Source organism: Fistularia commersonii, chromosome 31, assembly GCF_037954325.1.
Source record: "Fistularia commersonii isolate RoL2024-O1a breed Wild chromosome 31, RoL_Fcom_v1.0, whole genome shotgun sequence".
NCBI classification, from domain to species: Eukaryota; Metazoa; Chordata; class Actinopteri; order Syngnathiformes; family Fistulariidae; genus Fistularia; species Fistularia commersonii.
Genome location: NC_141314.1, coordinates 6,879,505 through 6,905,818, shown reverse-complemented (window position 1 = coordinate 6,905,818; position 26,314 = coordinate 6,879,505). Strand labels below are relative to the sequence as shown.

Sequence of the window (26,314 nt, the reverse complement as noted above, 5' to 3'; positions counted from 1 at the left end):
TCCACAGCCAGAAGGTCCCTGGTTGGATTCTTACAGGCCTTTCTGTGTGCAGTGTCCATGTTCTCCCCGTGTCTGTGTGGGGTTCCTCAGGGTTCTTCAGGTTCCTCCAACAGCTCAGGCCATGCAGGAGTTTCATGGAGACCCTACGTTGTCCTGATGTGTGAATGGTTATATTTCTTTATATGACATGTGAATGTGAGGGTGAATGGTTGTTTATGTGGTTGAGTTACACAATCCTGATTCTCACCGGGGTTTCTGCAGGTATCGGCTAATCTAATTTAATGCTAAATTTAATGCTAATTTTAATGCCACTTCTGCCAACTGCAGCTACTTTTATTATTACAGGGACTTTCCATCCATCTATCCGTCCATCTTCCACCGCTTACCCGGAGTTGGGTCACGGGGGCAGCAACTGGAGCGGGGAAGCCCAGACCTTCCTCTCCCCAGCCACATGCACCAGCTCTTCTGGAGGGACCCAAAGGCGTTCCCAGGCCAGGCTAGAGACAAAGTCTCTCCAGCTTGTCCTGGGTCTTCCCTGGTGGCCTCCTTCCAGTTACTCCCCGGGAGGCATCCTGACCAAATGCCCGAACCACCTCATCTGACACCTTTATCTCTAAAGGAGAGTCCAGCCACCCTGCAAAGAAAACTCATTCCGGCCGCTCGTGTCCGCGTTCTTGTTCTTTCGGTCACGACTCACAGCTCATGACCAAGGGTGAGGGTAGGAATGTAGATCGACCGGTAAACTGAGAGCTCGGCCTTCTCTCTGAGAGCTCAGCTTCCTCTTCACCACGAAAGACCGGGTACAGTGATGCGGGATTTAACATTGTGTCTGATTATTAGTGCATATTTCTGTTTCCCTTTTGCTCAACTTCAACCACTGTCAGATCTCCAGCCATAAACAACCCATTAAAGGTTTCCACCTGTCAATCATCGCCGACCATCACACTATTATTAAATGTTTATAAAGGCTGATAAAATAATTGCGAATAATGCATTGTCCAATAAGGCCTTCAATTTTGCAAAATCAATCAAATGACTTTTGTTTTTTTTAAGCCTGCGGACACCCTGCTCAAATTTTTGGACCCGTCCATCTCTTCCCTCTTACCCTGGGTGGGGTCTCGGGGTGGAGACCCAGACCTCCATCTCGTCCATCTCCCCTGGACGCCGGGACGTTCCAGCCTGGAGGCAAGTTTCCATCCACAGCAGTCGTTTCTCGTTTTCCACTTTAATGGGTTTATTAATGAGCGTCGCTCCAGAGACTCTTGTTAATATGAAAACATACAAAATGACAAGACTGATGGTGCGGAGACACCGAACACCAAGCGCATTTTGGCACCAGTGAAGCTCCATCTCATCGCTCCTCACCAGCGTGATGTTGGACAGTACTTTGCAGCGGTGGAACATTTACAGAATGATAACACAGGTTAGCCAGATGTTCCAGATGTGCTTATTCCACATCCTCCTTGGAGTGGACAACATCTCCGTGATCCACATTGAAGTCTGGCTGTTGTTTCTGCTCTTCTTCAGGGTGTAAGTTGAAATTTTCCATGACATAAATACAAAAGTGTGGTTTGAAAGTCCACCCCGGTTTGTAGATGTTATTAAGGCGGCGGTGCAGGAGGGCCGTCAGTCCTGGATCCTGAGGATGCTCCTCTTCTCCAGGTCGTTCATCTCCTTGAGGATCAGGGCCACGTTGTAGCGCAGCTCCTGGAATTTGGACAGCGACACCTGCATGGGAAATTAACACGGAAGAAAAACAAGATCATTAAACACATGTAAATATTCCATGAGATAGATCTGCTTCGGGAACTAATAAAACCATTTTAGGGAAATGCGATGGTCCTCATCTTCTGATGTGTCCATGGTAACCTACTCATAACTGCTTCCTGATGTTAGATGATGACGCTCTGTCTGATTTAAATGAATACTGTTGTTGTAGGGAATGTAATGTAACTTCTTCTTCCTCTCCTTTAAGCCTTTAAGTCTTCTCCCATCTAACTCCCAACCAATCATCTGGCTCCATCTAACCCTCTCCTCTTGCACCTACTAACTTCCTGTCCTCTTTCCCTCCATCCATAAACCTCCTATCTGGTCTTCCTCTGAACCTCCAACCTCAGCGTCCTTCTACCAAGATCTCCTCTGTCCATGTCCAAACCATCTCAGTGTGACTTTATCTCCAGAACATCAAACACCCACTGTCCTTCTGATCGACGCCTTCCTGATCCTCTCCATCCTCCTCACTCCCAAAGAGGAACCTCCACCTGTCCATCTCTGCCTCCTGTCTTCTCCTCAGTCTTCTTCCTTTAACACTCTTTTCTCCACCCGTTCCAACCTGCTGGCAAACATCTCCACCCTCTCCACCCTGCTCATGCTTGAATTACTGATTCGTACTACATGAGAAACCAACAGTAAAAAAAACCACACACACACTTCAGCAGTTAACCAGTTCTCCAGGTCTCTGAGGAGACAGTTGAATGAGAAGGTGGTTGGTTGTGTATCTCCGTAAGTGGCCCTGTGATAGATCCAGGGTGAACCTCGCCTCTCGGCCAATCACATCCACCTGCAGCCCTGAGCGCAGGATAAGCAGTGCAGATAATGATGCCACGCGTGTCACGCCTCGCCGAAAGTTCGGCCTCCAGAGCACCGACGCCGACGATCGGCCTCCTCGTACAAAAAGACGTAACCATCTAACGGGCGGTTCATCTAAAATGCACAATTACATAGCTGTTTCTCCCGCAGGAAAACAGAGGCGCATGTTTGGATAATTAGACATAGATTAGGATTATCAAAGAGAATATTTCATAGATCTGGATGGGGTTGTTTGGGAATACAGTCAGCCTCCTATTGAATTAGCAGGAGGGGATCGCGAAGCACTGACAGCTCCACTCTTAGAAGATAAACGTCTAGTGTTTCTGATAATTATATGCATTCAAATAGCTCTTACAGCAGATCTGTGTTTTCACGCGCCGGCTTCCTTTAGATTCAGCCAAGCTGAGCCTCAGCGTTTACGCTATTTGATCCCCATTTGAGAGACGCAGCAGCCCTTTCCCTCCGGGGATCCATTCGTTTTCCTCCCCCAGCTGCCGGCTTTCCACCGAAAGACGTAAAAGAGAGATGTCTCCATCAGTTTGTCATCTCTCCCGGGTGTCAGATGATTTAGCTGTCGCTGGGGACGATGGTCATATGTCCCGCCGCGACAGGCGTCTAGAGACCGTTTTGTCGTATTCTTACGGTACGGTGTCAGATTACCGGGACGTGCACCACAGGGTGCGACGGCACCGCCTCGCCACCCAACAGGAACGCAGCTGTGCTGGCCTGCATGGCCACGGTAGGACAAACAAAACACCTGGTCTGAGCTCCAACTGCTTTTTTTACTTTGCTATTCACCTCCTTGAGTGTTTATTTGGTTTTCTTCTCGGATTACAGCGAGAGATTTTGCACAAGTGCGGTGCATATTATTGGCTTGTGATTTAAATACATGTTTTCATGGTGCGGTAAATGCACACTCCACTAGTTTAGTAACCCTGGGCAGCTGCCGTCCATATTCATCTATGCGCTATTTAATGTCCATTTCAACTGTATTTCTGTGTAGCATAATTTATCATCTGTATATTTCTACTTGTAAATAATGTCCATAATCTACTACATTTAATGCATATGTCCATCTGTGTAATTTGTTCATGGACCCTATCTGTAAATTATTGACATAATACACATTATATCTCCACCTGCTGCTCTTTTGCACTTCTGCTTAAACACTAAACTGCATTTTGTTCCGCTGTACTTGTAACTGTGTCATGAGAACAAAAGTCGAATCTAATCTAAACATGGAATTTGAAGGACCCAAGTTTAGCCGTGTGGTTGCAGTAAGCTCATGAGATCTCCAAGGTCTGATTCGATGGGGGGGCGCCAGGCTGCGACCTGTCAGCGGGTTCTTTAGAGGACCACATGCCCCATTAGCAGCGGGGATGTTAATCGTCCAGCTCGGCTGCCCCGCTTACATCGTCAGGGTTCCTGAAATAGTCTTCAGGGCAGGAGAACTCGCGTGCGAGCTCACGGCGAGGAGCGCAAACCGGACTGGAAATACGGTGAGGGTTCAGGAGGAGTGTGCGCCATCACGTTTCTTTGCAGCTGCATGAGGGCCACTTTATCTGCTAATCAAAAGCGAGCGGTTTGTTTGTTTTGTGTATTGAGAGCAGAAGATATCCTTCAGAGACAAATCCTCAGCAGCATTTATCAGGTTCTTCCGCCGATACAATTTGCACATCGGATGTTGCTGGTGCTTATCTCCTAATACTGCCGTAATCTGGTTATATAACCGGGTGGAGTCCTCCCACTTGTTCTGATTTAAAGAATCTATCCTGAAATAAAGAGGCAGGTACGGGAGGCGGCTCCCCCTGTCGGGGACCACCGTCACGCACTAACTTCTGGAAAATTGCTGACATGGTTGGGTTAGTTTCTGTCGGACGTCCGTCTGATTGGAAGATTCGATTTAAAGGCTATGAAACTATTTGAAAGCAGCCGAAACACCAACTTGCTCATTCACACACCTCCTTTAGATCACATTCAGGCTTCAGAACCCTTGAAGCAGCTGCAGCATGATGTTAAGAGGACCATCCAAAGAAACCCTATCATGATATCTGAGGGTTTCTGAAAGCCAAAATGAAAGCTCCCTCCCTCCCTATCTCTCTCTCTCTCCTCGCCAAGAGTCAAAAGAATTTCTCTTCATGAACCTTAACAAGGAATTTGAGAGGTAAAGAGAGGTAAAACATTCATCCACTCAACATCTACACCACTTATCCTGCACTCAGTGCTGCAGCCTATCTCCGCTGGGATTGGAGCTGGGGTTCACCCTGGACCAATCACAGGGCTGCATATTGAGACATACAACTATTCACCCTCTCATTCACACGCTCAGACACTTTTCTCCCCCCATTCCAACCTTCTTGCACACATTCCTCCACCTCTTCTCCACCCTCTCCCTATTAACTTCTTAAATCCTCCACCAAATTCTATGCTAATTTACGATAGAATATTTAATTTAGTTGTTGCTCATTTGATTTTATGTTCGTACAATCGATATTCTTCATAGATAACTTCATCGACTATAAATTTAAAGTAGTGTCATTTTGCTCATTTACAGGTCTCCATACTTTTCTGTGACTTTTTTTTTCTATTTCTCCTGGTTTGGAGATAGTTTCAAGGTCATTTCTTGCATTTTTGTGAAGACCGAGGTAAACAAAGCTACTGTATGTGTCTGGATGTACAGAATGAAACATACCATCTAAAAGAATACATGTTACAATTTCATTAATTAATTATCAATAACGCTTATCCTGCATTCAAGGCTAAACAGAGTCATAAACGTTCACCCTCACAGTCACTCGTCTGGACAATGAAGGGTCTCAACTGAACATCCTTCATGTGTTTGGACTGTGGGAGGAACCAGGAGAACCCTGAGGAACCCCACGCAGACATGGGGAGAACATGGAGACTCCACACAGGAAGGAACCGGGAATCTAACCGCAGACCTTCTGGCTGTGAGAAGAATGAGCTAACCGCTGCACCTTCTAAGGTGAAATTGGGAAACTTAAGAAAAGAATGACAAAACCAACATGCTGGGCTCAGCAGGCTAAAAACCTGCAAGTCAGCCGGTCACCCACAGCAAGCCGCTCCACAGGCCCACTTTGTTACCATGGTTACCTGCTTCCAAAAAGACTGGAAGGGTTTACTGAAAGGCTGCCAGGATGCAATGGAGGCTAAAATTGCCCCCACAAACCCAAACAGGAGTATTTGCAAATGCAGAAATAGGGAAGTAAACAAGAAGAACTCAGGGGGAAAAAGAGCAGAATCACAATATTCACAGGCTTTTCTCTTAATGTGTCACCACATCTGCTCAGGACTGAAAGCCTTCACTGACACAGGCTCCCGACACAGCCTCAGTGAGCAACCACCTATTTGAAATTTGTTTGCATGGCGAAAACACGTCGAGTCACACTCAGATGTTATCTGATGCTGAACGATTCATAACACGAAACCCCTTGAGGCGGATATGTAACGTTCTGGATTTTTTTCCCGAAAAAAAAGGCCTCTGACGTGCTGCCTTACGTACCTCAAATCTGTGAAAGCGTCCATCAGAGAGCTTCATCTGCATCAGGACAGAAGGCTGCAGGGCCCGGGCCAGCGAGCTGGGGACGGGATGCTGACGTAAATCATAGGATCTTTCCGTAAAAATGAGCAAGTGATGACTAACTGTGAAAAAGACTACTTGGAAAAAATGTTAAAAGTGGGGTAACATGTAGTGTCAGCAAAAACCAATAGCAGTTTTCATATGACTTTCTTAAAAAGATTGTCAACATCGCAAAAATGGACCCTGTCGAATTACTAGTTGCTCTTTAAATGTTATTTTAAATGAAGATACCATGGGTGTCAATGGAGTTAGTCGGGATTTTATAAAAGCATCAACTTGCTCAGCGGAGACACACATGACCATCACATCCAAAACCTCAGAAGTCTCACTGTTTGACTGCAGTGTCACTGCTCCATCTAGTGGCTTAAGTGAACACAACGGCAGTGCAATGCAGGCAGCCTTCACATCAAAATATAGAACCATTTTTTACAATCATCCTTATTAGATGACAGTTTTTACTAAATTGTATTATTGATTCTTTCTGGACACAGATATATATAGACTGTTAAATTTACACTTGTACCTAGATTGACTTTGTATGTATAATGTGGTGTTGTTGTTGTTGTTGTTGTTGTTGTTGTGTACCTTCCCGTCATCAGGAGGTGTGACTGTAAATCCAAGACAAATTCTTTGTATGTTCGAACAGATTGTGATTTTGACTGGCAGTGGAGAAACAATGCCTGTCCTTATTGGTCGTACCTTGTAGAAATGGCGACGTCCACCCTCCATTTGAAGTCCTCTATTGTCGGCAGGTGGGGGTCATTCTGGGACATCGCCGCCTCCATAGCCACGCGGCTGGAGATACAGAGAGAGGAGAGGATGAGGTGGACTGTGGTCTAAGTGCCGTGGCGAAGAAATACAGTTAGGATAAATAGGCCGCCAATACATACCGATTTCCAAACACCGCACTGGAGAAGTCTGAAATAAAGTCCTCTGGTATCCTGAGGTGAGAACATGGAGAGCAGCAGATGACTGAAACTGCCAGCTAGAGGCTAGAATGATAGTGAACAAACTTGTGCTGGGCGGGCTATCGTTACCTTAGTTCTCTAAGATCTTCTCTGAAGGCCTAAAAATGGAGCGCATGTGAGGTTGAAAGGAATATTCAATCATGTTACTTTAAACATATGATCAATGTTTACAAAGTAAGCCTGGGTGGTACAAAGATACACTGGATGTTGTGTATTTTCCAAGTGTGGTGTAATGGCTCAAATCAGTATTTCAACGTTCAAACCTGAACAAAGACTTTAGTCCCGATAAAATCGCGTATTATTGTTTGTGAAAATTCTCTGCCTCCATCCAACCCACAGCCAATAACCTGCCTCTTCTCTGACATCAACTAACTTCCTGTCCTCCACCCTCTCCCAATTAAGTTCTTCTCCACCCTCTCCCTATTAAGTTCTTAAAATCCTCCACCATTACTCTGTGCTAATTCAGTCTAGAATATTTAATTTGTTTTTTGCTAATGTGACTTTATGCTCGTATAATCTATACACTTCATTTAAACAGTAACTTCATTGACTATGAATAGAAAGGAGTGTAACTTTGGTCATTTAGAGTTCCAGCTTGTGCAGATTTCTAGGTTAAATTAAGCACAGGTTTTCTGTTGTTTTTTTTTCTTTTTCTCCTGGTTTGGAGATGTTTTTTTGGTCATTTCTTGCATTTTTGTTGAGAAAGAGGTAAACACAGTCCTGTGTCTAGGTGCACAGATTCAAGCACATCATCAAAAAGAATACATGTTAGAATTTCAGTCATTCATTCATCATCTATACCACTTATCTTGCACTCTGGGTTGCACAGAGTCATAAACATTCATCCTCACACATCTGGATAATGTAGGGTCTCCAAAGAACGTTCTGTGTGTTTTTGGACCGGGGGAAGAACCCAGAGAACCCTGAGGAACCCGATGCACACATGGAGGGGAACATGGAGACTCCACAAAAAGGCCCCCTAAGGGAATTCAACCAGGGGCCGCATAGCTGTGAGGCGGAGAGCGCTCACCGCTGCAACACACGATGCTACTGTATAAGTTGTTAAATAATATGTCACATATAGTTCTATTGCTTCCTTGCCTATATATATATATATATATATATATATACATATATATATATATATATATATATATGTATGTGTGTGTGTGTGTGTGTGTGTGTGGGTGGGGTTGTTTTTGAGGCTCGGCTCACCTCCTGTTTCAGTAAGGTGGCTGGGATGCGGATCGCCTCAGACAGGATCCTGTGCATTCCAGCAACGATGTGACAGAGCCTCTCCTGCGGGACCACACTGCCCTCTGCGATGGCCTTCAGCACCTCCCTGCAGTCCTTCCCCTCCAGGGCACTGACCACAGCTGAGGGTAGAAGAAGGGATTTGCCTTTTTACAGATGTTTAAATGCACAGGAATTTAATCACATCACGCTTTGGACGCAGAGCACTTTCATGTATCCTTTTAACTGTTACTTTTTCCTTTCTTTAACAATGTGCAGTACTACTTTCAATATGATGGGATATTTTTGACATCATCGGGTGCAATATTGATCTCAGTTCCATGGGCTATATTAGGTTCAATATCATGTGCCCTATATTTCTCTATCACATGATGTAATTCAAGATTCAAAGTGTTTAGTGCCTTATGTACAGTCTGGAAAGATGTCACCCTGTACAATGAAATTACTATTTTGCTGTCCACAGTGAAGCCAAATAAGTAGCAAAAACAAAATAGAAAAAGTAAATAATATGCATATTATTGCAATGAGATGTGAACAATGCAGAAAAATGTAAACAGTATTAAGAATCATAAACAGTATTAATAGAATGACAGTATTAATAGGTCATGTTTTATAAAATGCATACTGTCATGTCCAATATTGCTGGCCAGTTTCCAATTTTGGAGCTATCTGGCACAAGAAGTTCTTTCAAGATTAATATAACAAATATCGTATCTCTCTTTGCTTCTGCAGACCTAAACAACGAGTATTCAGCAAAACTTACCCTTGAGGATTCTTCTGAACATCTCTTGGTCTACATCTTGAAGGTTTTTCGACAGCGACTCGATCTCTGGCGGTATCCTGCCTCCAAGGAAGCTAGAGTCCTTAGCATGAGTCAACGACATGGCTAAACATTAAATGTCTTTGTGATATTTGTCAACAATAGTTAGAGAAACTTAGTTTTTTCTCCGATGGACCCAGTATTGGTGTTGTGTCAACGTCCACTTCCGCGTTACGGTCACGTGACCACATTCTCGCTCCCGTGAGTCTCGCGGGGACAGCTGAGATCTCATCCGGGGAAGAAAACAGGGGATTTGCAAATGGTGGTGGCACAAATACCCGCTCTTTAAATGACAAAAGGTTGGTGTTTTCTTCATCGGGATTTGCGTTAAATGACACATTCGACCGCGTATTAGAGAGATCAGATTCATACCGTTTAGGATGAAAATGAGTCTAGTGTCATTTTAAGCTTCCTGCGGGCGCCGTGGATATTTGAAGCGTTAGCATCTAAGCTAACGTCAACGTCAGCTCGCGTTGTTTCAAGCTAACGAGCAAACTTAAATCTCCATTTAACTTTTAACTTTAAGAAAAGTATGTTTTACTTCAATTTTTGGCGACAGACCTGCTTTTCAATATCACAAAACGGAAATTGAAAACGAATCATTAAAAAAATGTTTAAAGTGGGGTGACATCTAGTGCCAGCAATTACCAATAGCAGTTGTTATATATGTTTTTCTTAAACAGCTTGTCAGCGTCAGGAACATAGGGCCTATCTAATTTCTGCTTACTCGTTAAATGTTATCTTAAATGAAGATATCATGGGTGTCAATGGAGTAAATGGTGATTATACAAAATACAATTGTCAACTCACATGCTACCATCACATGAAACACATGTAGGCAAATATATATAGATATATGTACATACATGTATCCTTGCCCTGATCTTTATGTCATCTATTTCTTTCTCAGCTGCGAGTAGACATGTCTGATTCTCTGTATGAGAAGTTTTTGGCCCCCGAGGAGCCGTTCCCTCTCCTCTCCCAGAGGGCCAATCTCAGCGATGTGGGAACCCTGGATGTCAGCGACTTTGGCTGTCAGTTGTCATCCTGTCACCGGACAGACCCTCTGCACCGCTTCCACAGTAACAGGTACAGCAGTGATGGAACACTCAAAAATGCCATCTTTGGGTGATAAAGAGAGTCGGGCAGAACTTAGCTGTGTGCATAACAATCATCAGGAAAGTTATATCATGACAGACATGTCCACAAACAGACAGCAGCTACGCTAACTGATATTATCCCTGTGAAAGAATGGGTCACAAAAGATCCATCTTCCTGTAAGACCCCCAGTAACTGTAATACGCCGGTGCCGTGAAAACTGGCAGCTTCACCTAGCAAACTCATATGAAGGGAAGACAGAGGAAGGAAGCCTTCACTTCCCAGTTTCTTGACAGCCGTATGAGAGTCCCCGTTTTATCCCCCTCTTAATACATCAATGAATGTATATATTTTTTTCATGTTTAACAAACGGGGATGAATCACAGCCCAGTTGTATGATTTTCTTCAATTGTTTTATAATCAGTTGACAGCTTTGAGTATTTTTTCATGGGCCAAAATAATTGTACCGTCAAAATTTGAAACACTTTTCTGCTCAATTTTGATCGACTTTTCACATGGTTTTATCCTTCAACAGAAGTAACAAATGATAGGTGTTTTGATGGCTGAATAAATGGATGCTGAAATCCTGTCTGCAAAAGTTCTGACTTTTCAGCCAACTTTTGAAAAGTAAATCACAACTGACCTGACAAGATGTGCTTCCTTCTCTTTTCGGATCGCATCACATGAGAGCTGAAACCACATGATCGGTCCATCAACAAAAAAGAATTCACACAACTGCTCCCTCAGGTGGAACCTGACCTCCTGCGGCACCAGCGTGGCCAGCTCAGAGTGCAGTGAGGAGCTCTTCTCCTCCGTGTCTGTGGGCGACCAAGATGACTGTTACTCCCTGCTGGACGACCAGGAGCTGACCTCTCTGGACCTGTTCCCGGAGGGCAGCGTTTGCAGCGATGTGTCATCCTCCATCAGCACCTACTGGGACTGGTCTGACAGCGAGTTTGAGTGGCAGGTTGGCCGGCAGTCTTTTACCGTAGCTTCTTGTTCAGGCCTCAGTTCAAGCAAGAGGCAGTCATGACAGGCTGATTATTAAATATTCATTTTGACGTTCAAGTGACCCAAAAGGCTATTTTGTTATGTCGAAATGAAACCCTTATCACGTCTCATCCTACAGTTGCCAGGGAGTGACATTGCCAGTGGCAGCGATGTCCTGTCTGACATCATCCCGAGTGTGCCGAGTTCACCCTGTTTGTTTTCCAAGAGGAAGCCCAAGCCTCATCCTCACCGCAACCTGGACGAGCTACCCTGGAGTGCCATGACCAACGATGAGCAGGTACCGAAAACAAACGTGTCTCTCTGCTTATACGTTGGCGGTCACTGTTACCGTGATCTAGAAAAATTAACACTCGGTGTGCGTTTTTGCCCGCAGGTTGAGTACATCGAGTACCTGAGTCGGAAGGTCAGCACGGAGATGGGTCTGAGGGAGCAGCTGGATATCATCAAGATCATCGACCCCTCGGCTCAGATCTCTCCCACTGACAGCGAGTTCATCATCGAGCTCAACTGTCTCACTGACGAGAAACTCAAGCAGGTGGGTAAAAACACCTGGACTTTCTGTGGAGGGTTTGACCTCTACGATCTTCATGAGGAATAAATAGATGTATGGTTTAAAGATATGGAAGGCCATGAATACCAGCTGGTCCAGTAACTTTCTCATCTTAATACATCAAGTTTCAGTTTTGTCACAGCCATTCTGAACAAACTACCTGGGCAAGTAGTTGCGTTCTGTGGTATTAGTGTGTGAAAACCTCCGTCTGCACGCCCCCCCCCCCTCCCCTCTCATTGCCAGGTGCGCAACTACATCAGAGAGCACAGCCCGAGGCAGAGGGCCACCAGCACCAGAGAGGGCTGGAAGAGGAGCAGCCACAGCAGCGCCAGCACCGGGGGCGTCAGCGGAGCCAGCAGCAGTAACGCAAGCATGGTCAGCTCGGCCAGCTCCTCCACCGGCTCCACCGCCTCAAACTCTGTCGCCGGTAAGATACTGTGTGATGGCTTAGCACGGCTTCTCAAGCCTGCGGGGCCCTCATCGCTGTACACTGGAGGTCCTGTTGGTCCTGACAGATTACTGTTGTGTTGAAGGAGGGACAGCCTCTGCCTGCAGCGGAAGCAGTGCCACCAACATTAGCAGAGCCCACAGCGATGGAAACCTCTCTAGTGCTGCTGAACGTATACGAGACTCAAAAGTAAGCCCCTGAACTGTCTCCTCATCCAGTTTGCATCAAAAGTTGTTGTTTTTTTTTCTTGTGAAAACGCTGACCCCCCCCCCCCTCTCAAAATGACTCCAGAAACGCTCCAAGCAGCGGAAGCTCCAGCAGAAAGCCCTGCGGAAGCGCCAGCTGAAGGAGCAGCGTCAGGCCCGCAAGGAGCGCCTGAGCGGCCTCTTCCTGAACGAGGAAGTGCTCTCGCTGCGCGTGACGGAGGAGGACGACCACGGCGACGACCTGGACATACTGATGTGACACCAGTGAACCAATCAGTGCTCCCTCTACGCCTGCCCGCACCGCCCCGCCACTAACACCGAGTCTGTAGAGCCACAGGCAGACCGCTGCATGCGTTAGCTAACCCGCTCATAAGTAGCAAGAGCTTCTAGAATAATAGCTTCATATTTTGCTTGCTAATGCTAAAAATGCCATAGTTGATTCCAGGCTGCATTTGCTACCATGACAACCAAGACCTTTGCACATGGGCACGACGTGACACATTCTGCTCAGTATAATCAGCTTGAAGATAGCTTTTAGATGCTGGAAACCGCATACATCATGCGACTAATACAGACACGGCGGACAGAAGGACAGATCGGGCTCCTGAAAAACGCTAAATTGCTGGGATTTCAGCTCAGGCCACCATCCTGTACAGTCCAGGGGGATGGAGGAGGGGGGGGTGCTTTAGTCATATTGAGCTCCTACATGATACTTAAAAGTGTGCTGACAAGTGGGTGGTTCAGGTCCTTTAGGACAATGAGGGAAACACTGCAGGAGAGAGCCAATCTCATTATTTTACTTCACTGAGTCATTTCATCAACTGGTGATTGGGGATGAACACATTAACTCTGCGCTTGACAAAAATGGGTTCTCAGTCGAGTGGAAGCAAGCTGGTCTGTCTTTCTATCTGCTCAGTGTTGTGGTCCCATTTCACTCTCAAGGCCTAGAGGGAGCACTGAAACCCTGCATGTTTCAATCACCACCCTGCACACACACTGTGTGCTCTAGTAACTAACCATCGATATATACGCCCTTGAAGCACACGTGTGTTTTGTAAATATATGATAAATAACCACTGGCTTTTAAGTTTTCCCTGGTTCTAAAGGCTTAACTTAAGGGGTTTCCTTTGTATATATTATGACATGGTAGTGAAGTAATTGGTCTCAAGAGCTAAAATATCTGACTAATCAAGTTGCTTTGTCTCGTACTTGAGTTTGTCCATCGTCTCTGTCGGTCCCTGTCTTAAGTTCCACCTTGTGTTTCTCGCCTCGGCCTCACGTTGTCCACTAAAGAGGATGTCTCGGGTGGAAATGATACTTTACAAAGATGTGAGCGTTCAAACCAGTTTACAACTGCTGTGGCGTTTTTTTTTCTGCCCCTGAAAACGACTGGGTTTTCCGGAAACATCAGTTTGCCGTTCACTTTGCTCCGTTTTAACATCCTTTGCTGGATTTCTTCTGTTGTGTCATTTCAGAATTTTGAGTCACCTGAGGTATCTTTGTTTTCCCCTCCCTTTTCTTTCTGTCCAGCTTACAGTGTTTCGGACACCCTGCTCTCCGTAACGTGTTTTGTTGTGAGCTTCCTCTCACATCTCTCCCAATGAAGTTATGTTATCGCGGCGATCATGTCAAAGCAGCTTTACGTATACTGTAGTAATGAATTACTAAAACTCTATTTTGAATATTTGACTATTTGAGAATTTTAAAAGTAAAAAAGAAAAAGAAAAAAAAAACGTGCTTCGTCGTGATGCGACAAATTTATTTGTGTAAATAAAAATGCCATGTGATTGCAGAAAATTGATGGTATATAACTGATTAAACATGGTTGAAAATGAACAGGGGAGTTCTGGTGGTTTCCTGATGTCATAACACTTCTCTGTTGACTGAATTGGAAAATGGGATTTTGTTAATGTCACTATCACATCGATAGGGGGTGGTAATACACTCTAAAATCCTATAGCAAACTCGTATAGGTCAGCTAGTTAAAATTGGCTTATTTTCTGTTTATTCCCTTCAATTTATCTGCCAAAAATGTTTTAAATAAATATCAGGCCTTAAATCTTGAAATACCCAAAATTTTAATCCAAATATAAAACTGACCCACTTCTTATTACTTTTCTCAAAACGAGATTCCTTTCCTCTGATTTTAATTCCTCTTAAAATAAGATTTTCTCTGTATACGCCCCTTCGAGCAGAGAACCATCTCTCAAACCGTTTAGGAAGGCTAAAACAATAAAATGTAAAAAGAGAAAAAAGTTCAAGTGATAAAAATGCTTTTAACTGCGGCATTATGATCTGAAAAATTCCTATTTACAAAATTTGAATGAAAAAAAAAAATCGTTCAATTACCTAAAATGAAAGTCTAAAAAAAGCGAGGGGGTTGAGATCGAGCGTGTTGCCTGTGGAAAAAAAAACGGGGCAAACTTCCTCCAGGGCAGGGGAACCGGAAACCGGAAGTAGTCTCCCGTGACGTCACAATGTTTACACCACGGAGCTATGAAGGAGCGCGCAAGGACGCAGTTCTTCTGATACGACTCCTAAAATAAGACACCGCAATCTTGCAGGGAATCGCGTGCGCGAATGGGCGCGCACGGGATTTTGGGCAACGAGCCCGCGTCGATCGACTACTCCGTGCATGAGGCGTGGAATGAGGCCACCAACGTGTACCTGCTGGTGATCCTGGTCAGCTTCGGCCTCCTGATGTACGCCAAGAAGTGAGCTGCCATTTATCTTTTACAGCCGCGCCGAACCCCGAAGCAAAAATCACGTATTTTGTGAACGTGTGCGATTTTTCACGTCATGCATAAAAACTCGCCGTTGGTCCACAAACGCAGAGGGTCGAGTTGCATCGGTGCGATTCGTCCCACTTTACGGCCAACCGTTATCGCTCCGTAGGCGGCTAACTTCTCTTTTTCTCTGTTCGCTTTTAACTCATGATCGTGTCGGTTACACCGCAGAAACAAGCGGAAGATCATGCGGATCTTCACGCTGCCACCCGCCGCCGGAAGCAGCCCGGAGCCCAACTTCTACGACAGCCTGCAGAAGGTTCGCCTGCGCCAGCAGCTGGAGATGTACTCCCTGGGTGAGTGTCTCCAAACCGTAAGATCTCAAGAGCTGCTTCTCCCTGCAGTCACTTCGGTCATTCTAGAGCTTCTCATCCAGATTGAGAATGAACAGCTTTTACAGAAGTTCATTTCAGCTATTGTTATAAAAAATCTTAAAACGACCGACATATTTGCAAGTTAAAGCTTTGAATATATAGTTCTCATGATATCAGGTCAGTTTTTTCCCCCTCACACTTGTGTTCTGGGTGAATGCATTGTGTACGCAAGTTCAACTGTGCTGCAGAGAAGCCTTGATATTGTTAACTTACCGTTGGTCCTTGGGAGTGTTTTGGAGTGAATCCATCACCCCCTCTCACCCGAGCTGTCCGTCTTCTCCTCCAGCCAGAAAGTTTGAGCAGCAGCAGCAACATCAGCAACAGCAGCAGCAGCAGCAGGGCCAGTCGGACAGCGTGCAGCTCTCCATGGAATGAGGGCCGTCTGTGGGCCAACAGAGGACATACACGCCCATGCCGCCGTGCCCGGAGCAGATCTGACCCGATGGGAAAAGCCGTGGATGTGACGAAAGTCAAGGGTCAACCCAAGAACTGTATCATACTCACCAATCACTGCCATCCTCTAAGCTCGGCATTGTAGATGTGTGTGTGTGTTTTAGTTAGCAGTGTGAAAATAAATATGTGCTTCAGGAGCTGGTGGTTTCAGTCGATGGGATTCTTCACCTCTCCAGAAGTCCACATTCGCTTTCTAGCTTCACCACCGCCCCGAGGCAGATCCAGACCTTCCAGTTCAAACTAGAGCAGCGTAAGAATTTAAGTAGGAATGCAGGTGAGATTCAGGTCAGCATCATTTATTTTTCACACTTAAAAGCAGACAAGCTGGACAAACCAGATGAGACAAAAACCCGATGGAGCAACGCGAGCTGGAAAGATATTAGCGATTGTGTCCGACTGCCAGTCGCCACCATGTTATTTGGACAATCTAATTGGAACCGTCCTCTTTCTGACAGCAGCTTCCATCGCAGCCCCACTGGAATACATGGATTCCTTTGACAAGGATGAATGCCATTGTTGATTGTGGACCAATCTTTGTGTCTTTTTCACGCTTTCCTTTTTGGGCGGAGAAGAATTCAAATGAAAACATTAAAAAAAATAAATAAATAAAAAATGTAAAGAATCCCCCACCAGAAAAGGTCCCATTACTGTCCTACTGAGAGGTGGGAGTTGATAGGTTTCCTTTAGCAATTAACTTGATTTTGGATTACTAAGCTAAAAACCCGACCATTTATCGTGGCCATTTAACATGCACATACGTGTGCATGTTGTCTCTGCAGGGTTACTCTGTCCCATTACTTTCCCTCACTCTGGGAAAAGGAAAATTAATGGGTTTTCTGTTCAGGTGGACAACAAACATGGCTGCTCTGTCAGGACAGAACACCGGAGGAAAAAAAAAAAAGTCTTAAAAGGCAGCGCACACGCACACACACACACACACACACACACACAGTGACAAACTTCAGGTGTTTGCCGGTCAGCTGAAGGTATCTACAGGAATTCTTTCCTTATTGAAGTGCGGTGCCTGCGGACACCCGGCACCCCCTCAGGCTCTTCTGGAAATGTGTACAGATTGCTTCAGGCAGGAAGCAGACTTACAGAGCGAGTTGGCTGAACCTCAGACAAAAACTAATAAAACCAAGCACCTGAACAGTATAAAAATAAGCTTTTTTTCCTAAACTTAATATAAAAACGCAACTATGTACAGGGCTGTGTACAGCCCGCAGTGGACAGGCTGCCGTTTGCATCCAAAGGCCAGAAAGCTATGATAGCATTAGAGAAGCTGAGATGAAGCAGTGTTTTGTTTCTTTAGGGGGTTTTCAAACAAACCCCTCAGCGTCTGGCCCGAGAGCAGATGTCGGCGTCGTCGGCGGACAGCGCGGCGGCGTGTTCCGAGTTCCAGTCCCTGAGGAAGAGTTCCTCCGCCTGGTTCCGCAGGCTACGCAAGTCATCCCCTGGCGTTGATCCCGTCTGGTTGACCACCACGCCCACGCCGGCCGTCTGGGTGAAGTAATCCTCGGACCAGTTGGACGTGCCTGTGGACGGGAGGGAGGAAAAGCGGGGATTCAGAGTCAGGCCTGACCTTCGGGTCATCTGGGAGCCTCCAGAAGGTGAAGACTGAGCTGCAGGAGGAGTGTAAGGAAACACACAAACTGAAAGGAATTATCAGCAAACACAGAGAGGCCTGGAGATGATCCTCCAATGGGCTTGTTGTAGTATCTTATTCATCCATTCATTCATTCATTCAGTTGGGTTCAGCCTGGACCTGTCCATCACAGAACCCCAGAAAAACAACCACCCACTTAAACAACAATTCACTCACATCATACGGAGACACACAACCATTCACCCTCTCATTCACATGTCTATATATAGACAACCATCCACCCTCTGTGCACACACTGATTCACCCTCTCATCCATACATCTCTAGAGACATACAACCATCCACCGATCTGAAAAAGGCAGCGTGCTCCGTACCGATGTAGAGGACTCTGTCAGTCACCATGTACTTGGCGTGGTTGACCCTGGCGTGGGGGATCTGCAGCTGCGCCGCCGTGGAAGGCACCGTGAAGACTTTCTGCACAGAGACACACGCCCGGTGTTCACAGGAACTCCAGGTGATTCCCTTTCACGCCCCGCGGTCTCCACACCTACCACTTGGATGTCACAGTCCATGTGGGGCTTGTTGAGCACCACCAGGGAGCGCAGGAAGGTGAACATGGCAGGGGAAGAATAGGGCCAGCAGCTGACCAGGAGGCGGACCTTCACCTTGTGGTCGTAGGCGGCGGCTCGCAGGGCCGAGTCGATGGCGGGCCAGAACCTGAGAGCGGAAGATGCGACCACCGCTTTAGAGAAGGACCGGAGAGTCGGGAACGCAACTTTTCAAATCGGTGCGCGGAGTCACGTCGTCACCTGGGGGGCTCGCTGAACTTGGACAGGGGGAGGAAGTCCATCACCGAGACGAAGACGAAGCTCCGGGCTTCGGCGATGACGGAGAGGATGGTGGTCAGGTCGTCAGAGCGGCCGCGGGCGGAGATCTGCGGGGGGGCGCTCTGCAGGAGGACGGAGACAGTGAGGCCCGCTCCACACCAAGACCGGACTGGAGGTACCAGATGTTTCTACTTTGAGCTGCCTCGGGCCTGAGACGTGAACTTACAGACAGGTAGACCTGGGCCGGGAGGCCATTCAGCGTCAGCTGCAGGGGCTCCTTGGAGCTGGACAGGGCGGAGAGGCGACTGGGCCAGAAGGGAGGCAGGGAGCCGTTCTTCATCCCGCCGACGAGCCAGTACAAGTCGAAGATGCGAGCGGCATCCTTGGCCAGACAGCTGCAGTCCTCCACCCACAGGCCCACCTCCTTCACCTTCACCAGCACAGGACAACACATCTTGTCTGAAACCCCTCATCCTTCTACATAAGCGACAAAGCAAAAACCCATGAAGGGACGAACGTGCACGCCGTGCGAGTTTACCTCATTCAAAGAGCGCCAGTCCATGTTAGCGCTTCCGACGTAGAGGTGCTTCTCGTCCACCACCCACAGCTTGGTGTGGATGATGCCTCCCGTCAGGGCCTGCAGGTTCACCTCTCTGACGTCTGCACCTGGAGAGAGATGACATGACCTACAACCTTCTTCTTCTACTTTCGTCTTCTCTTTTCAGGGGTCGCCGCAGTGAAACAACCTTTTCCACTCACCCTTTTCTCTGTATCCTCCTCCTCTCTCACACCAACTACCCTCATATCCTCTCACTGCATCCATAAATCTTCTATTTGATGTCTCTCTTTCCCTCCTCCCTGGCAGCTCCAATTCTCGCATCCGTCGAGCAAGATATTCACTACCCCTCCTCTGTACATGACCCAACCATCTAAGTCTGGCTTCTCTGACCTTCTCTCCAGAACATCTAACAGGTGTTGTTCCTCTGATGGACTCGTTCCCGATCCTATCCATCCTCATAACTGTTTCTAGGCCATACAGCATCACTGGTCTCACCACTGTCTTGTACACCTTTCCCTTCATTCTGGCTGAAAGTCTTCTATCGCATAGTTCCCCTGACACTTTTCTCCATCCATTCCAACCTGCTTGAACCCGCCTCTTCACCTCTTTTCCACACTCTCCATTGCTCTGGACTGTTGACCACAAGTACCTGAAATCCTCCAGCTTCTTGATCTCCACTCCCTGTAGCCTTACGGTTCCACCCGGGTTCCCCTCATTCACACAAATACTGTCTCACTGCAACTAACCTTCATTCCTCTCCTTTCCAGAGCACACCTCCACCTCTCGAGATTTTCCTCAACCTGTTTTCTGCTCTCACTACAGATCACAACGTCATCTGCAAACATCATGGTCCATGGAGATTCCTGTCTAACCCTATCTGTCAGCCGGTCCATCACCACTGCAAACAAGAAGGGGCTCAAGAGCTGATCCCTGATAGTCCCACCTCCACCTCATACTTGAACTTCTGTTACCCCTACAGCCCATCGCACCACTGTCTCACAGCTAGCATACATGTCCTGCACCAGTCTAACATACTTCTGTGACATGACCTACTACCATCGACCTGAAATACACCAAAACATGACACCTGAGGACAGCGTCCAAAAAGTGAAGGTCTACCTGCTGCAGCCAGTTCCGATGCGTCTTGGGTTGACTTCTGCGGGCTGTTAACGGCGATCTGGAGATTAACGCCTCTGGCCGGGAGCTGCTTCAGCTGCTCAAAGACCTCTCTCCCCTAACAGAAGGACGAAGAAAAGTCATTAGATGTCAACCTGCTGAGGATGCGTGGAGGTGCCACAATACCCACCAGAGCGTCTAAGGGATCGGCTCCGGATTCCAGATTGTCCCCTTGCAGCGTCAGGTAGAAGGCAGCGATGCGGACGGAGCTCTCAGCCTTCCCAAGCATGTGGAGCCAGCTGTCTGCGATGCTCCTCTCGGATGAAGGCTCCAGACCCTCGGGGATGGTCTCCACCAGCTCCACCCTGGAGGGGAACACTGCGTCAGTACACACTTTCAACCTGGGATGGGAGTGTGTCCAATCAGCTGTGGCTCTATCACACACTCACACAACTGATTTTGGATGAAACCTGCATTAGCATTAGCATGACACCACTTGAAAAATCACACGAAATTCAGCTAGCTGCAACACATAAGGGATGCCTCTGCACAGAGGATTGCTCATGCTAATGCTCCACAGGCTGATGATGAAGCTGTCCAATCTGACCCCCACCTGGAAAATAAGCGTCCTGCTGCCCTGACAGACCTCACAGTCCAAACTGCTACCCTGACACAGATATTTCAGCATCACTGCGATTAGATTACAGCCAACGGAGGGAAAAGTCAGACACACAAATTGAAGCGGGTTTCATAGGTCATCCTGCAAAGATGTTATCTAACGGAGGAAGCCGCATCAGCATGGAGGTGGAAAGGCAAATGGTGCAACCCTGGACAGCTGCAAGCTTCTTCCCATCTGACAGAGTAACAATCTCGCAGGTCCTTTTCTGATTGTGGTTAACCCCAAACAGGTGTGGGCTGTGTGACGCTGGAGAAGTGATGGCTCTCATGATCCTGCAGAGAGCTGTGGGCTCAGCTGGTAGGATGATGATGATGATGACGATGATGATGATGATGATGATGATGATGATGCGCATGGTTGCAGTCTTCAACCTTTCCCAGTAGAGGTCACTAGATTTGACACACCCGTCCTGATTGTATGGTCTGTTTGTAATCACTGAGTCACGCCAACATGACTCTCACGTTACTGATTAAGTAAAATATAACTTATGCACTGCTTTGGAGGAAGCTGGAATTCACTGGTGTGCCTAGAATAGTCTGGATTTATCTGAAACCATTTTTTTCTCTGCTGCTCCGGGCCTCATATTGGATCGGAGACGCGCTGGCTTTTGAGAATGTCTTACCGACAGTCGCGGCTGCAGGAGTTGGTCACGACGCCCAGCCCCTCCAGCCAGTGTAGCTCCAGCTGGGTGGCAAGCTGCTCCACGGACAAGGGGAGCCCGTACTGCCAAACGTGCAGGCCGACCCCACTGAGGAGCAGCATGGTCATGGGTAGGAAGCAGGAGAGCAGAAAGGAGGAGCACCGTGACCTCTGTGAGAGAAGAGAACACAAAAAAAAACAGACATGAGGTCATTCCACAGCAGTCCCTTGCAGGTGATCTCGACTGAGGCCAGAATCACTAACCTGGTTGCACTTGATGGACGCAGCATTGGTGGGTTTTTCTGGCTCTCCAGCGAAGGATGGTTGGTCATTTGGTGCACCTGAGTGATCCTTGTGCCCCAGCTGCTCGAGCTGCTGCTTGCGCTTCTCTTTCACTTCCAGGGAAACCCTGTTTCCGCGCTTCTCCGCAGGCAGATCCTCCTCGTAATCCACATCCGAAGATGAAATGCTGTCCTTCTGTTCGAAGGTGTATATAGGCTTCATGCTCCATGGCGGTTCTTCGTCCATGATGGTCTCGTCCTCATTCTCATGAGTGGAGTCCGCACATTCTGACTTTGCGCTGTCCCCCGAGGCGGTCGCCGTAAAATGTCCACTCTTCTGTACTTTCTCTTCCTGCGGTTCGTGGCTGGGAGGAGCTATCAAGTATTCATGTATCTTTTCAGAGTCTATTCTCAGCTCCTGTTCTTCTTCTTCCATCTGCTCCTTCTCCTCCACCACCTCCTCCCCCTCCTCCTCCTCTTCCTCCTCATCTTCCTCATCCTCTGCTGCTGCTGCTGCTAGTCTGATGGCAGGCCTGCGGCTTGCCATGAGGAACGGTTGCTGGGCAGAGGGGAAGAACATGGAGCCACGAGGGCCCCCGTCCAGTTCTTCCATGGTGTTGACCAGGGAGTGAGATTCATCTTCAGGCTCAGGCACGTGGGTCCAAGGCGGCGGGGGTCCTTTCTCTCTAACGTCAGGCGGCCTGGGCTTTGACGATTCCGTGCTTGCAGCTCTCTCAGCGTGAACCGACTGGACGGGAGAATCTTTCTTAGCGCCGGACGGCTCAGCACTCTGGCTGGAGCTGTTCGGGCGTTTATGGAAAGTAGGAATCCGAGAGACTGGTTTTGCGCCTCTGCGGTTCATGTCTTCCCTTTCCTCCTGCTCTCTCCTTGCAGCCTTGTCTTCGAGTCTGAGGCGGTCCAGCACAACACTGCAAGGTTTAAGGTTCTGAGGAGGAAAGGAGAACAAATCAGTCGCAAGGCAGTACAATCAGCGTATCCGTCAGCAATGCCGCCGCCTGCTACCTTGAAGACATCCGGAGCACAACAGAGATTGGAATACCTGCGGCCACACCTTTTCAAATGAGTACCGGCTGTCTAGCAAAGAGAAAACAACGCCCTTCTCATGACATGACTTAAGATCCCAGCGTTGTTCATGAGCTTGTTTAAGCTACACTGAATGTGCGTTGAGCTCTTTTTCGCTGCCTTTCAGAGCTTCCCGTTTGACTGAAGTCCATGTGGGAATGTGAAATCTTCTTCAGTGCTTTACAGCCACTAGAATCCATGGAGGTCCAATGACAATGTTGTTTTGAATTTGTCCCGTACGCCGACCTTTTCCGCTCTGCGATATTTCGCCTTGATTCGTTGTGTTTACAGAGACGGAAACGATGTCACTTCAGCATCTCTGTGTGACATCACACCCCTCTCCTTCACAGCACGTACATAAGCCGCTGTTGCTTCACAGACCCTGAATGGAATCAGATGTTTGGTTTGGCCTGTCACTTATCAAGTCTTTGTGATGTCACTCTCACACACACACACACACACACACACACACACACACACACACAACTTCCCTGTGTGAGGTCACCCCCCCCCCCCCCCCCCATGCGACCTGATTTCTGGGGTCACAGCCTCGAAATTAGGAGGAAAAGATTCTAAGAGATCGAAATAAATACTTTTTTGGAGACCGACATCCCAAAATAATAATAATAATAATGATATGTTGGAACCTTCACAAATAAGTAAATAACAGACACATACATCGAGTTCTTTGGCAATGTAGTGAAATTTGTTCATGGTCTCCACCTACACTGATTATAGATGAACTTTCATACAGCAATGTCAAGAAAATTTTAACCAGTGCATTACTTACTGTATATACAATAGAAACTGCAAACACTGTACACATTGTATATGCTGTAGTCTACATAGAGTAAATACTGTATATACTGCATTTAGTGTGCTCTGTATATACTGTAAATACTGCATATGCCATGGATATTGAATATCGTCACCCTCTTAAAATAATCACCTAAGTCGTTTTTTTCACGAAACACAAAAAACTGAACCATTTGACGCACTCTTGACATAGGCAGTTTCTACTAAAGGGGCAGAATGGCACAATCTGTTTAACTGAGGATGTAGGCAATTTTGCCAGAGGTGGTCAGCATCATGAGGAGATGATTTAGGCAAAAAAGAAGCATTTTTTGGAAAAAAAAAAAAAATAAATAAATAAAAAAAAATGACTTAGGCGAATATTTCAAGAGGGTGACAATATAGTGTGGACACTGAATTTACCATACAGTACATAGACTGAAGGCAGTCTATGTACTGTAGAACCTGTGTATCCTCAACTTCCTGTTTAGATGCTAAACTGCATTTTTGTTGCCTTGTACTTGTGCATGTATTATGACAATAAAGTTATGTTAGCCTTTCAACCAATTGACGGGTTGCTATTTTTTTATCTAATATAATATATATTCTATCAAAAGATAATATCAATGCTTTACCAGAGTAATTCATAAAATGAGGAAAAAAAAGATACTGATAAGACAGTCCAGCACTCTTTCATGGTAAGGAAATGTTTTCCATGATTCGGTTTACGTTTGAGTCCAATTGATTTAACAGATCACTGGTTGGCTTCATATGCTTATATAAAACACATAGGCGGATCATGAAATATATGCTTTCCCTGAGGAAGTACAAGATACAACCATTTCGGAATTGCAAAGGCGAAAGTTGTCTCTTCAACAGTGATTACAAACCTATTTCAATGAGTTTATCAGACGTTGTCGGGATCATTCAGGAAACACAACACTTTGGGTTTTGGTAGAACGGGGAAAACACAGGGGAAAATACAGCCTCGCTCCAGAAGCTGGAGGGCTTGTGGGTTATATCGGTCGAGAATCCATTCACCCATCCTCGCCTGTCAATAAGGAAGAGGAGGAGGAAAAGGAAATAAACAGCGACCACTCCTTGCAGATGAGAGGAGCCAATAGGGGAGGAAAAATGGGGTTACTACGGGAAAGGAGGTACAGGTTGAGAATAATAATAATTTTTCCTCTATTTATCCCCGTGGGGAAATTCGTTCTCTGCAGTTAACCCATCATGGATGAACCATGAGCAGTAGACTGCCATCCACCAGTGCCGGGGAGCAGTTAGGGGTTCAGCGTCTTGCTCAACAACACTTTGACACACTAGGAGGAGCCAGAAATTGAACCAGAAATGTTCGGTTCCAAAATTGCTCTTCCACGGTGCCTCAAAAATATAGAAGTGAAGGGAGGTGAATAAAGTAGAGGTGAAGGAGGTAGGAGGGGAAAATTTAATGGCATGGAGAAAGATTTCCAACACCAGGAAGGTGTGTGTTCCTCCTGAGAGCAGTTGCAGTCCCGACGGGACGCCCACCCAACTGAAAACCACAGAGACGTAAGGAGCCAGCAACTGGCTGATCATTAATGATGCTGATAAGCTCAACACACACACACACACACACACACACACACACACACACACACACACACACACACACACAAACATGCATACATGCACAAACACACACATGGCCTGGGTCCTGCAGGCGACTGAGATGGTCTCCTACCGTTGGCTCTGCGTCTTCCTCGGCCGGGAGATGAGCGTCTCTCTCCATGTCGAGGCTCCTGGCGGAGTCTGACTCATCGAAATCCTGACAGCATCACAAAGGGGCGGTGGGGGGATAAGGGGGGAGGATAATGCAATAAGACTCGTTAGAAACAAGAAGAGGAGGAGGAGGAGGAGGAGGGGGGTTAGGCTGGAGTGAAGCAGACTAAACCGGAAGTCCAAAACTTACCATGATACGGTGTTTTGCTACCTAAAAGGTGTGGGGTTCTGGCCTCGCTGCTGGAAAATAAAGCCTCGGCAGTCCAACCGAGATCGAAAATAATTCTTTAAAAGTGTAAATATGGCGCGCGTATGACGAGAGAAGTTTTTTTCTCGGAGCCCCTATGGTGTTTTTTGGAGGGGGAAGGAACTAGCGTAACTACCGTTGACGTTAGCCTGCGAGCTACGTGGCCGGCTGTGAAGTTTGTCGGCACCAGAGGAAGAGGAGGCGGGGAGCCCTGCCTAGAAATACCCACCTCGTACGTAACTCTCCCGAACAGGCGGGTCGACCTCCTCACTGGCTCCACTCCCGGCTCCCGTGGTTCTTCCTTCCCGGCGTAGCTAAGAATTCTCCTGGAGCGAAGTAGCATGGACATGGTCCCCGGCGGCGTGCCGGTCACACTCCCGGGGGGAGCGTTGCGGTTACCCGCCGATTAAAAAGAAAAAAAAAAAAAAGTTTTTTTTTTTTTTAAAAAAAGGAAAGAAATAAAAACGTTTGGAGCACCGTTGAAAGTCAATTAACGGGTATTTTGTCGGCTTGCGGGGGAGGAGGGTGGGGGGAGGGGCGAGGAGAAACAACAAATTGAACAAACCG

At 46.9% G+C, this 26,314-nt stretch overlaps 4 protein-coding genes across 6 annotated transcripts; 2 read left to right on the top strand and 2 right to left on the bottom strand.

Moving 5' to 3' along the window:
* Positions 1 to 1,195: 1,195 nt before the first annotated feature.
* commd5 (COMM domain containing 5) lies at positions 1,196 to 9,397 on the bottom strand. The gene is made up of 7 exons (XM_086178878.1): positions 9,176 to 9,397; positions 8,374 to 8,534; positions 7,228 to 7,256; positions 7,081 to 7,131; positions 6,890 to 6,985; positions 6,113 to 6,188; positions 1,196 to 1,728 (listed from the first exon to the last, which is right to left on the bottom strand). Exons 1-7 carry the CDS (start codon positions 9,294 to 9,296, stop codon positions 1,627 to 1,629), a joined length of 636 nt encoding a protein of 211 aa, XP_086035004.1. The 5' UTR covers positions 9,297 to 9,397; the 3' UTR covers positions 1,196 to 1,626.
* Positions 9,398 to 9,435: 38 nt separating this feature from the next.
* fam199x (family with sequence similarity 199, X-linked) lies at positions 9,436 to 14,377 on the top strand. Its single transcript, XM_086178532.1, has 8 exons — positions 9,436 to 9,531; positions 10,143 to 10,321; positions 11,078 to 11,297; positions 11,460 to 11,618; positions 11,715 to 11,876; positions 12,135 to 12,318; positions 12,425 to 12,528; positions 12,631 to 14,377. Exons 2-8 carry the CDS (start codon positions 10,155 to 10,157, stop codon positions 12,802 to 12,804), a joined length of 1,170 nt encoding a protein of 389 aa, XP_086034658.1. The 5' UTR covers positions 9,436 to 9,531; positions 10,143 to 10,154; the 3' UTR covers positions 12,805 to 14,377.
* Positions 14,378 to 15,009: 632 nt separating this feature from the next.
* Positions 15,010 to 16,289, top strand: smim19 (small integral membrane protein 19). Of its 2 annotated transcripts, none has more exons than XM_086178536.1 (3): positions 15,010 to 15,247; positions 15,503 to 15,627; positions 15,992 to 16,289. In XM_086178536.1, exons 1-3 carry the CDS (start codon positions 15,126 to 15,128, stop codon positions 16,078 to 16,080), a joined length of 336 nt encoding a protein of 111 aa, XP_086034662.1. In that variant the 5' UTR covers positions 15,010 to 15,125; the 3' UTR covers positions 16,081 to 16,289. The 2 variants fall into 2 exon arrangements, with proteins under 2 accessions (XP_086034662.1, XP_086034661.1); XM_086178535.1 differs by having other exon boundaries at positions 15,010 to 15,259.
* Positions 16,290 to 16,442: 153 nt separating this feature from the next.
* On the bottom strand, positions 16,443 to 26,174 carry pld7 (phospholipase D family, member 7). 2 transcript variants are annotated; one of them, XM_086178528.1, is made up of 12 exons: positions 25,977 to 26,174; positions 25,463 to 25,546; positions 21,848 to 22,810; positions 21,567 to 21,754; positions 20,456 to 20,630; positions 20,269 to 20,383; positions 19,129 to 19,256; positions 18,817 to 19,020; positions 18,573 to 18,712; positions 18,315 to 18,480; positions 18,138 to 18,237; positions 16,443 to 17,693 (listed from the first exon to the last, which is right to left on the bottom strand). In XM_086178528.1, the coding sequence occupies exons 1-12, from the start codon at positions 26,094 to 26,096 to the stop codon at positions 17,491 to 17,493; spliced, it is 2,586 nt and encodes an 861-aa protein (XP_086034654.1). In that variant the 5' UTR covers positions 26,097 to 26,174; the 3' UTR covers positions 16,443 to 17,490. The 2 variants fall into 2 exon arrangements, with proteins under 2 accessions (XP_086034654.1, XP_086034655.1); XM_086178529.1 differs by lacking the exon at positions 25,977 to 26,174 and adding an exon at positions 25,691 to 25,816.
* Between the last annotated feature and the right edge of the window lie 140 nt (positions 26,175 to 26,314).